Here is a 12,710-nt window from a genome sequence, read left to right on the forward strand (position 1 = left end):
TTTTCCTTTTTAAGAGAGAGAAATTGCTTTCAGATTACTTTTAATGTAAGTATAGGCTGGTCATACTTTGTTGGTGAAAGACAATTTAGAACATTTTTAATGACCCTTCTTCACTGCTGCTAGCCACATGCTAGCCGTTGGTGGAGCAAATGTGACTGAGGTAAAACTTGGAAGTTGGCAGGTACAAATGGGATTGTAAATGTGAAGGTGCAGCATGCTCGCTCAGTAAAACCCCCCTTTTAGGTACGGATGAAAAACAGAACTGAATACATAATATATGACGAGGACTTTGCCTGCCTCAGCGGGGTCTGCTTGATGGCTCTCACACACTGTCGCTAACACAAAGAGTTCCAACATAGATTGTGTTGGGGTTTTTTCACTCCACCATAGCACATTTCTGTTGATCATTGTACTCTCTGGTGATTGTTATTCTGCTCACGACTTGTCTCTCTCTGTCCTGCTGCTCTCCACAATGAGTAAACCCTAAATAACCCAGTAAACTGTGTAAGCTTGTGCTGAATAACTTTGCCACATTTGCTTCATGTCTACCCGTGAGCCATTCTGACCTGCATTATGTTCTTAGTTGTAAATTTGGTTGATTGTTTCCTTCAATTAAGCTTTGCAGAACTTCTAGAATAAAACAAAAAATATTTTCAAATATCTGCTAATCCACAGATACTAGACCTCTTGTTAGCTTAATTCTGATCAAGCCAATGGCTATCCAGGCGAACCTTACTCCAATATTTAACATTTTTTAAATGTTTTTTTTGTAATTGTTCAAGTTATAGGTTTAATTATAAAGCTTCACACATTTTCACACAGAGACAAAAGCAATCTTGTGGTGCAAGTGGCAAAAGAGCCAGCATTGTGGTGTGTAAAAAAATTCTAACGCAAAAAATGTGCACAGCACTAGAAACAAATTGGCGTCATCGTTAGTCATTTCATCCTAGTATTTGTCAAACACCGCTCTTATTTTTCAGAGAGCAACTTTCAGACCTTTTCAAATATGTGCTTTTAGGCACTTTAAGGTCAAGGAAGCCTGTCGGTCCGAAGGGGTTATTAGAGGCCATGTTTCTCCTCTCAAGCAGCAGGATGTACTGACTGTGAAAAACATGTGCAGTGTCAGTGGAACTCAACCGGCCAGTCCAAATGCTCTTGCTAAGAAAGGGGATCCAAGGTCAATCTAGTTCTGAGGATTCCAAGAACTGAATTTGGGCACATGTCTAAACTTACGTCAGGCTTCCTTCCATCTCCTCAGTTCTACAGGTGTTTCCTGATTCTGTTTCGCTGCGATCACTGGTCTACACAGAACGGCAACATCTCCATGCCCTCCAAGACCACCGTTATCCAGTTAAACCGCAGAGTTTCCAGCAACACAGTTGCCTGTACTGCCCAGATCTCCACTGAAGCCCTCAAACAGAGTTGCAGCACCCCAGCCACCAAGCTCACATGCCCCCCAGAGGTCATGACCTGACCCTGAACATCCTCAATGTGACCAGACAGAAGCAGGAATACCTGGAGACCTACAAGGAGAACTACAGTGGAATACACATTAAAGCATTTAAGAAGTAAATGTATGTACTTACATGTTGAACTTGTGTTTGGAATGGACATTTTGTGTTTTCTGTTTTTTTGATGTAAAAGATGTGCAAAATGTATGGAAGTTATATTTTATATTCACAATATGGCCTAATGTATGTGCAGCAGATGTTACACCCACATGTGACTACTTTAAACCAGCAGCATCAGTACAGTGACCACGCCTCTTCTTCTCTAAAGTCTCTCCATCACTCAGCAACAACAACTTGACTGATGTTCAATGTTATAAGACACGTCCAGGCAGCCATCTTTTATTATTTCAAGGAAATTGTCACACAGTCATCGTAGGTTTGAGCATGTCAATCCAACCGTTTCTTCGTATGCGGAATGTTGTGTGATGCAGCTGATTTGAGTCTAGAATTAATTTTCCTAAATAGTTAACTTGACCCAAACATCATGCTAGAGGTCAAGGTCAACACAGGGCACCTCAAATGAGCCTGCAAAGCATTGGAAAAAAAAAATTCTCCTGAATCACAACGAGGCAAGTCAAGTCAGTTTTATTTGTATTGCGCCAAATCACAACAAAAGTTATCTCATGACACTCTCCAAGTAGAGCAGGTCCAGTACCACACTCCTTCAATAGATTTACACCCAACAATTCTCCATCAGCAAGCACATCCTTCAAATCCTTCCCTTTAACAGGCAGGAACATCGAGCAGATCCAGGCTCAATGGGGACGGCCTTCTGCTTTGACAGGTTGGGGGGAAAGAGAGCAGGAGAGCGGGCAGAGACAAAGACAGTTAATGGGGGATAACAGCTATACAGAAAGAGGGGGCAGAGATAAAGAGGGAGAGAAAGGAGAAGAGAATGATGGACAGATGGGGACGTGAGCAGGTGGTGCTACGGGTGGCAGCTTGAGCCTCTTCAGGTCTGTAGCCTCCTTCAGCAGCAGCAGCAGTCAAGGATCTGGGAAGTGGGGAAGCACACGGGCTCTGACGAAGAATACGAGTTAGTAACACGGATGAATACAGGAGGACAGAGAGGAGGAGAGAGAAGCCCAGTGCACCATGGGAGATCCCCTCAGCAGTCTGAGCCTATAACAGCATATCTAAGGGCTAGCCCAAGCCAGGCCTAACTTTATCAAAAAAAGCAGGTCTTACGGCTGCTCTGCATCCCAGACTGAAACTAGGAGACGGTTCCACAGGAGGGGAGCCTGATAGCTGAAGGCTCTGGTTCCCGTTCTACTTTTAGAGACTGCAGGGACCAAAAGTAACCCTGCATCCTTGTGGTTTCATGGGAATAATCATTAGCAAGTACAAACTGAGATCAACCAAGTAAAGAGGACCTAAACCAGTGTAGTGCAGTTCCTTCAATGCCAATGACATGTTCCAGTCTCTGTAGAAGGATATGGTGGTCAATGGTATCAAAAGCTGCACAAAGATCTAATAAGACCAGCATGGTGACGAGTCCCCCATCTGATGCTAGTAGGAGGTCATTGGTAACTTGGACTTGTGCTGTTTCTGTGCTGTGATGAACCTGAAACCTGACTGGAAATCCTCTAATAGGCTGTTGCTTTGGAGAAAGTCACAAAGCTGTTTAGCAACCGCTTCCTCAAGAATTTTGTAGAGAAAAGGAAGCTTTGATATTGGTCTGTAGTTGGCCAAAGCTTCTGGATCCAGAGTTGCTTTTTTGAGAAGAGGTTAATTACCGCTACTTTAAAGGACTGTGGGACGTAACCAGATAACAGCGACACATTGATCATATCTAAGAGAGAGAAGGTAACGAGGGGTACAGAGTCTTTAAGCAGCTTAGTTGGGATGGGATTTAGGAAACAGGTGGACGGTTTAGGGGAGGAAATTATTGTACGAAGCTCATGAAGGTCAATGGAAGAAAAGCTATCCAGGTGTATGTCTGTCTGGTCCTGCCACTAAGGTTTCTGAGGTTATAGGTGACGTGGTGCCAGCTGATGGAGGGAGGAGAAGAATTTTGTCATTAAAAAAGTTCATGAAGTCATTGCTACTCAGGGAAACAGGAATACTTGGCTCAGTAGAGCCGGGACCATCTGTCAGTCTGGCTACAGTACTGAAGAGGAGCCTGGGGTCGTTCTTGTTTTCCTCAATTAAAGCTGAGTAGTAGGCTGCTCCAGTTCTGCGAAGGGCTTTCCTGTAAGTTTAAAGGCTATCTTGCCAAAATGGATGCTCTTTCAGTTTGAAGGAGCGCCATATTCTCTCCAGTTTTTTGAGAATTTAGAATTGTACCAAGGTGCTCGTTTCCTTTGTGTCGTGGTTTTCTTTTTTAATGGGGCAATTGAGTCCAAAGATGTCCGTAAGGTGACTGTTGTACTATTGATAAAATGATCAATTTGGGAGGGACTAAGGTTGGCAACAGCGTCCTCTGTTATAATGGGACATGACACGGAATTTAGTGCCAATGGAATCACTTCCTTAAATACAGCATACTTCAGATACAAATACAACAAATAGTACAGCGTGATCAGACTAACATCTGGAAACTACAGTTTTCCTAAGTGGAGTGGAGTCGATTAGTACAAATTCCAAAGTGATTAACTGATTGTTAGATAAAAGTGAGTTCTGTGGAAATACAACTAGATGTTCAGCTTCAATTCCATACATCAGGACGAAGTCAAGGGTGTGATTATTTGTGTACAGACTGGTGGAAACCAATTCAGTCTCGAAGAGAAGACAAGAAGAAAGGGTGTAATGAGATGATGTGATTATAAGAGTGCCCTGAAAACCCAAACACGAATGACACACAAACAGGGATAGAAGTGGATTCAAAAATACAAAATGGATGTTAAACATATTGAGGGAAATTGAGAGTTTTGAGCAACCAATATTACAGTTATAGATTAGCCGTCTGGCAACCGAAGGGTCGCTGGTTCGTTCCTCACTTCCCCCGGTGATCATGTTGAAGTGTCTTTGAGCAAGATACTGAACCCCTAACTCCTCCTGATGGACTAGCAACCCGTCCAGGGTGAACCCCACCTCTCATGTCAGCTGGCATGGGCTCCAGCCCCCCCACGACCCTAAATGGATAAGCGGTATAGAAAATGGACGGATGGATTTTACAGCTTTGTGATCTTGGAGGAGTTCTATTAACAGCCCTGATGACCGTGATGACCCCCGACAATTAGTCCTGATTGATTCAAGTATATAATTTATTCATTGAATCATCAGAAATTCTGGTGTTTCCTCTTAAGTTTGACTGCTTTGATGGTGAGTTTTCTCTGGACGAGGCGTTTATTTGTTGATTGCTGGACTTACTTGTGTTCTTTACTTAAGCGTTCCGGTTATCAATTCTGTTCTATGTTTTACTAGTAATCTCTCCAGAACAACTAGCAGTTATTTTGATTTAACTCATTTCAATGATTTAATTGTAACAAGCTGCATTCATGCTGATTCCAGTCAACAGTCTGTCAGTATTAAAGAACTACTTCGTTTATGAATGTTTGGTTAACACCTAAGACAACAAAGACGGTAATTGGAATATTTGAGCTCATTTGTTATCATTTTGAATTTAAATGACACCCGAAAGGACCTTAAATCACTAAAAAAAATAGATCCCTCCTTGTGGTCATAGAGTATATTTCACATTAGATTTCTTTTAATATTTATTATTTGCTCAATTGCAAATCATAGCTGCTCATATGTGATGTACTTTAATGATTCAAGTACATTTAAAAAAAATTTTTTACACTCATTTACTGTTTTTAATGGGTTTTTTTAGATTGGAATGAAAGAACCTCGGTCCAACAACCCTAACAAGGTTCAAGAATTTATGTTTTTTCTTCTTTTCTTTAGTCTTGTTCCTCTTGCTTATTGTTCCCAAGCTCCACCATGCAGACTGATGTATATATGCATGTATAGTGACAACAGAAATCTGGTTTTTCCACTTAATTTGCTGAAGGTTTCTCTGTGCTCAACTCACCGTCAACTCACTCAATACAATTAAAATAAAACAAAAAAATAACATTCAATGATGAAAGGAAGTGTAAAATATTGCATTCTTTTTTGTTGTAGTTTGAAGCACGTATTCTCCAAAACAGAAACCTAGTGCCTATTCTGTGTTGCTCTTGCCATTGTGCTTGTAAAAACTAGTCGACAAGATTTGTGCCTCTTCGATCTGACTTTTGTCTAATTGTATTGATGTATGTTAAACTCGTTCAAGTCTTTCACACCATCTCCTTCAGCCTCTGACCTGCTATCAGTCTCTCAAATATCCCACAAGCAGCCATGCTGGCAGCTTTAGCTCCAGCATGGCTGCTGACTCAAATATCTTAACCACTGGTACAAAGATTTCCATGAATTTCTGTACAGACTCACATCAGAATATTCTAATGATGCCCTCTGACGTTTCTGTTGTTCAGTCTGATTATCTGAAAAGAGACGCAACTTTCAGCCTCTGCTCTTCTCGACTGCGATGGGAAACATGGCAAATGTTACACCGGTAAACATTTGCATGTTTACGTTGTCAATGTTACCATAATTGTGAGGAAATATGAATTACTACTTTTGCTAAAAAAAATAAATATATAAATATGGGAAGGAAGTTATGGTGTCCCATCTAATAAACCGACTTATGTGTTGTGTGTGTGTGTGTTTGCATGTGTGTGTGTGTGTGTGTGTTTGCGTGTGTGTGTGTGTGTGTGTGTGTGTGTGTGTGTGTGTGTGTGTGTGTGTGTGTGTGTGTATTGGTCCTGTTGCCCTTAGACATCGGCAGAGATTCTATGAAGTGGAGCAGAAGAAAGCCCTTCATAGCACATTAAGCAGCTGTGAACAGCTGATACCGTCAGAATTGCTATTACGCTGATCAAACTAGAGAGCACATTCTTCTGGTAAGGCCGTATGACATCATCATATCAGGATCAAGCGCAAAATCTATCAAAATCCACCAATCATCCTGCTAACACACACACACACACACAAACAAACTCTGGTGATCACACAAATCTATAGCAGACGTTAATATCCTGTTTGCTCGACTCAAAAAAAACAAAGATGTCATTTTGCATCAGATGAGACAAAGACCGTTTTTGAGCACGTAAACTTAAATATAGTATTTTTGCCTTCACAACAGCCAGGAGCCTGAGGCACAGTTTTTGGATTCACTTGAGAGAACTTTCTTCAAATTTGGCTGAAATGTCCACTTGAACTCGAGGATAAACCAAAAAGGTTTTTAGAAGAGGAACTCTCTGTACACGAACAAAATTCCTCCTCTGCATCGAAGTCCTCCTCTATGGATGAGTGTGCAGCACTCGGGGACCAACTCCAGATCTCTCTGCCAGAACCTTGGTCAGGAGTAATTAACCTAGCCTAGCATGCATACTTTTGATTGTGGGGGGAAACCGGAGAACCCCAGAGGAACCCCACAAAGACACAGAGAGAACCTGGCTACGGCTCCTGTGAGTCTGCAACCTGGGATCTTTGTTATGCTGCTGAGAATTCGGTCCGTTCTCTTTTTGCTGTCGATTGGTGGCACTGAGGCACCATTTCAAGTATATACTGATATGTGGGCCCAGTTGAAGGAGTGGGTGATTATAATTATTTACCTGCTGATTGGATTTGTTGCCCTTGATTGTTTTTTGGTTTTTTGTTTATTCTTTCATGGATGATAATTTCAGTCTCAGGTCACTTTTACTACAAAAGTCTACTTGCTTCTTCACCTTATCGTCTTTTGAGATCACCCTAATGATTTATGGCTGCGTGATTCAATTTGAATGCATCAATCAAATAAAGTCTTCAGTTCTTTTAGTAAAGCATTCCTTTACATTTGAAGGATTGTCGCTACATATTTGCAGTGAGGCGGCAGAACTGAGGGTACAAGTTTGTAGCAAATCAATAATGAAGCAAAAGTGCTGTCATGATTTCCATAAACGCCACAAAACGCCAGAGGAACAACAATAACAACAACAAGATCACTCTGTCTTTAAATTTTCCAGAACAGAATCTGTATTACAATGTTTTTCTCTCTTCAACCTCAAACATCGCAGTGACAGCCCTTCAATTCTGGATCCCACTCTGTAAAAATACCATCACCTGGATAAACAGAGGCACCAGCCATGACTGGATGTTGTGTTATACAGCTTGGAAGGCAAAAGCCTCTCAGAATGTCTTAAAATTACAGTGGGAGAGACAAACAGCCCGTCTATTGATTGGTATGCTAGAGAGCTTGTCAGATGGGCTTCCAACAACTGTATTTCTCCTTCTGCTCAGACGTGCTGTTGTTAGAGCAAGCGCTGTGCATAGGGAAGATAAATATTTCATACAACTAAGTGTGCGTATGTGTGTGCATGCATGCATATCTCTGCTCCAGGAGCAGATTGGGAGAAAATGAAAAGATAAGAGTACAGAGTTAATGTATACATAGCAGAGGCAAGTCAGCGTGTGCTCACCTATGAAGCCGGACGAGGGAGGATTGGGCTGGATGTTCTCCTGAGTGTTGCCTTGAATCACATCCCACAATTGCCACACGTAGCTGGGGTGAAGGATGTAGAAGGGCTGGCCAGGATGGAACTTACGACGCTGGACATACGGACCGAACAGGTTGTAGTCTGGACTGGCATACCACTGAAGAAGAAAGAGAAGATAAGGGGGTGAGATCAACTCCTCTGTTCAGACATCCAGGAGGAAAAAAAAACTCTTGAGAACTTCAAATCCACTAGAAAAAAAGACTGTGGTTTGTGTCCAGCCTTCACCAGCCCTTCGGGTGAGAAATGTATTTTGCACCCTGCTCACTAAGAGGTTTGACCTTCGCTGTGTGCGCCATGACTGAAGTGCAGATTGGAAGGAGACTGCTGATGGGAGAAGAATTGGCTTTAGGCCCAAGCAGACACTTCAACTCTACAGTGCACGAACGCTGGAGACTGACTTCTCAGCAAAGGAAGGGACCTCTTGCATTGAAATTAAAATATATACTTATTCATAGATCCTAAACTTTGAAAGTAAGTAAGAGAAGTCACTTCATGAGTTTTTAACAAAGGCATTTCAAGTATTTTATGGGAAACCATTACATTAATACTCCAAGCAGGGTTGTTTTCAATGTCTGGAGAGGATCGTTTAGAAATAGTTTTCTTGCCCACACACACACACACACAAAAAATTCTATATTTTAATTGAATACTGAAACTGCAAAATGAAATCCAAATTCAGAAACTGAACATAGTGGAAAATGAAACTGGATTTACCTTTGAATCCTCATTTGGGATGAATATTGTTGATTAAAGTTTGGATTCTGAAACCAGATTTGGATCTCAATTTGAATTTAACATTGATCTTTACAAACTACCTTTTTGATTGATTTATTTTTTTTATATAGGAGAAGAAATAATAGTCCTTTCACTTTTTATGACAGATTACAGACGACTGATACATCATTTGACTGGCTCGGCTGTACAGTGGTGCTGGGAGTTCAAAAATAACGTTGTGAATACTTTAAATATCTCAGTTAATGATCAAATCTGCACATTAACATGTCTATTAACTACATTTGTGTTGTCGAGGTGCGTAATAATAGGAAAATAAAAAGTGTGACTTTATTCAAGATCACGTATAAACTCTCCCTCCTGCTGCAGCCGGAGGGGCAGCGGGACCTCATTTCTGTCTGAGATGTTTCAGATTCAATGCTGATTTTCAATCTGCAAAGGAAAAAATTGAGCTAAACCTGTCATTTCTCCTGAACCCTTTTAGAGACATGCTATGCATTAAATTTCACCCCAAAAAAAATGCATTAAACAGATAAAACCTACATTGCAGAAAAGCCCTGAAGGGAGATGATCATTCTCTGGCAACTCAAGGCGAGACATTTCTGTTCATCCATTCTCTCTTGCAAAAAAAAAAAAAAAAAAAATCTAATATTACCCTGAGAAACATTTTTTGACAGCTTTGTGAAACTGACCAATTTCCTATAATTGTTTTTTTTTAAACATGGATTTTCGTGATAAGCAGCAAGGCGTCTATGTTTATTTACCCTCCATTATTTGATATCTGCTGGAATGCAAGCAGTAGATGCTGCTGGGCTTACTTATTAACAAAAAGAAATTAGTGATGGGTTCAAAGCCCTAAAACTATTCACTCCTTCTCTGAAGTGGCTTCTTGGGACAAATAAATTTCTTCCTGTTTTGTTAACCTGAGACGTTTCATCAGAACTGAAAAGCAGAAGTTGCATCAGTGCGAACAGAAACTGCTGAGTAGACGACTGTCGTCTCTGTCTGGGACTTTCTGTCAGCGACGTCAAAGATTCTACACTAAGGGAAATTGAACCGCTGGAGTGTTCAGAGATTGTTAACTTTAAATGAAGCTGGACGAAAAGTTTTTATCCGGTTCGAAGAGTTCCCTCTGTTGATGATGATGTTTTCTTCCCATGTGTATTTTTCAAATAAACAACCTATGTTTATAACATACATGAAAATGCAGTTTGCTGCAGTGCGGCGGTGGAGGGAGAGTTAGATACATGCTTTAGGGCCTTTGCTCTGGGCAGCTGACATCAAGCTTTCCCAAGAAAAGCTTATGCAAATTAAAAGAAAAATGCAGCTCCTTGAGACATAATCCAGTAGGAAATTACACCTGGGTTGCCTAACAGCTGAGAACCTTGTTAGACAAAAATCAATCACCACAACTAAACACACAGAAGCTCTGTGTGTGATTGACAGCACCTCCTTTGTTGAGAATATTGAAAGAAATACCTCAGATGAAAAGAAAAGCAGCACTTCAGTAACCTCACGTGGGAGACTGTAATTAAATGTCACATTCTGCTTTAATTGTGAAGAACACTGAAGTTGATTCTGACCCCAAACTGTGCAGCACGGTGATGTGAACGTCATTTATAGTGGCTTTTATAGTTTGAAATGAAGCAGTGGTAATGGATTAATGGTAATAGCGCTTGCCCTTCACTACATGATTCAGTGGATACATAATGGATTACTACTGCATGTGATTTGTGCGATATACATTTTGCAAATACAGGATAATTTACTTTGCACTTTTGAAGGTGAGTAATATCATTTATTACCATTTCTGATGGGTTTTCAGTAAAAAAAAACATCAGAAATGTTACAATCCCTCCCCCCATCTGGGATTCTGAGTTGTTAACTGTTTAACTAACAGCAAATTTCGCTTTATTGTGATTCCACAATTCACAGCAAACCACGGCCGCAGTTATTTTGGGGTCCAACAAAGACTTCTAACTTTCAGTCATTTGGCTTTGAAAACCACACAAATATTAAGGGGAAGAAACAACATGTAAAAATAAGGCCCATCAAATATGATTATGAGAAGAAGAAAAAGGAGCAAGAATGAGCTCCATATTCAGGAAGGGACTGCAGCGCTGCAACAATATACTCCAATTACTGGCCATACTGGCTAATGGCTGCTTGAAGAAGCTTCCTGTGCAGACGCGGTCATAAGGTTAGAATCAAAGTGCATTCTGATGTTTATTATTCAGCTGGAAGATGTTGAGGAATATTAAGAATAAATCTAAAGAGGTTTCTATTCTGGAGCTGTACCTGGATAAACTTGATTCTGATTCTAAGAGAGAAATGTCCGTCATGAACAAGCAGAGTTTCACCTCCAGCTCGCAGCAACGTGTTGTGTGAACATACAAAATGGTATCATTTTTCACCATCAATTAATCTACTGATTCTCTACACAATGATTTCTTTTTGGCTGAAAAAAAACATCATTTTAACGTGAGTGGAAAAACACTCCCCTGATTACAGGTGTCCTTCCCAAGACCAACAAAATCAATGAAAATCAACTTGATGCGTTGTGAACGATTCGGCTGGCGAACAAACGGGAAGGAAATAGAGGAGAAAATGGAAGAGGGGACTGAAAGCATTCTTGTGTGAATGATCAGGATTTCAAGGACAGGTGGAAGTCAGAAGCAGGGGGGGGCGGTGATGAGGGAGGGCAGGAAGCACCGCTGCAGGTAAGACATGAACGATAGGAGCCAAGTACATTTTTCTGCTCATTCAGTTTGACTGAGGTCTCACAATTAATATGTCTTCTATTGAAACTGGTATATTATCTTGCATTTCCTAAAATTGAAAGCGCTGGAACGCTAAACACACACACACACACACACTCACACAAATAGGAATATCTGAAAAAAAAAAACAACCCACCTTGTATAAGTTGACAGTGTATGGTGCAGGGTCCCAGGCCACCAGAGTCACATTCTTATAAATAGAACTTGTGTTGAATCGATGTCGAGGATTGGCCAGAATCTGTTGAAGGAAATATAGTGTAAAATGAATACTAATCACATGCATGAATTGAAAACACATGAGCAACCTTGTGTCTCTTTGAGATAAAGAACATCCCATTATGACTAATCATGCAACAAACATGGAGAAAGGCTTCATTTATTCATCTGTCATTCGGGTTGCACCGACGGCGCGGTACTTGAAATGCAAACCTCTGCACTTAACACCTGCAGTCAGCAAGATCTCGCGGAGTAAAATCGGTGCTTTTGCACATCGCCAACGCTAATTAATGTTTGACATTGTATTGATTGTGCATATTTTCACATGCCTGCTGTTTATATGTCACATGAGCTGTAGTTCACCAACTGTGAAAGTCAGTTGTTTTGCTTGATTTCTTCATCTCACTGCAGTCACACACCATTAATACGTGGATGTCATGCAGCTTCCCTTCAGCTACTCAGAATTCTGCTCAGCTGATTATTATCATTATTATTATTATTATTATTGTTTTCTGGTGTTGTTGGTGTAATACATATTTCAGAAATTAATATGTCAATCAAAGAAAAAAAAAAGGGAAGGAATTATAGGAAAAAATGAAAAAATTAAGCTGACACCACACAATTGAAGGCATGAAATGTGGCGCAGAGAGAGACGCCATCACAAGACTGAGCAGAGACATTTATGCTGGTGCTTTTATCAATGACAGGAACAAATTCATTTATTGTGCAGTGCTGACATTTCCTGATGAGAATATCAACTTTCCCTACAATGGAAAAGAGAAGAAACTCCGATCAGAAAATACACCAGTGCTTGTTGTAGCACCACTGGGTGCTCGGCTCCTTCGAAAAAAAAAAAAATTATAAAAGATCAAGAAGGAGGACTCCACCCTTCTCATGACCAGAGCCCAGAGCCTTGATGTGACTGAGGCACTTGCCGCAGCCTCCAGGCACGT

At 40.7% G+C, this 12,710-nt stretch overlaps 2 protein-coding genes across 3 annotated transcripts in view; one reads left to right on the forward strand and one right to left on the reverse strand.

The window, feature by feature from the left end:
• The window catches only part of tmtops2b (teleost multiple tissue opsin 2b), a 36,481-nt gene extending 30,322 nt beyond the window's left edge, over positions 1-6,159 (forward strand). Inside the window, exon 4 of the mRNA XM_086220387.1 lies at positions 1,259-6,159. Coding sequence (XP_086076513.1) covers positions 1,259-1,474 — 216 coding nt within the window. The 3' untranslated portion in view covers positions 1,475-6,159. The remainder of the gene's footprint in view (positions 1-1,258) is intronic.
• st6gal2a (ST6 beta-galactosamide alpha-2,6-sialyltranferase 2a) overlaps positions 1-12,710 on the reverse strand; it is a 49,454-nt gene that overhangs the window by 5,404 nt on the left and 31,340 nt on the right. For both annotated transcript variants that reach the window (XM_086220384.1, XM_086220386.1), the window contains exons 5-6: positions 11,678-11,779; positions 7,952-8,126 (exon numbers count right to left, since the gene is read on the reverse strand). In XM_086220384.1, coding sequence (XP_086076510.1) covers positions 7,952-8,126; positions 11,678-11,779 — 277 coding nt within the window. The remainder of the gene's footprint in view (positions 1-7,951; positions 8,127-11,677; positions 11,780-12,710) is intronic.

The sequence above is a fragment of the Aulostomus chinensis genome, chromosome 12, assembly GCF_037954235.1.
Source record: "Aulostomus chinensis isolate RoL2024-O1b breed Wild chromosome 12, RoL_Achi_v1.0, whole genome shotgun sequence".
Lineage (NCBI taxonomy): Eukaryota > Metazoa > Chordata > Actinopteri > Syngnathiformes > Aulostomidae > Aulostomus > Aulostomus chinensis.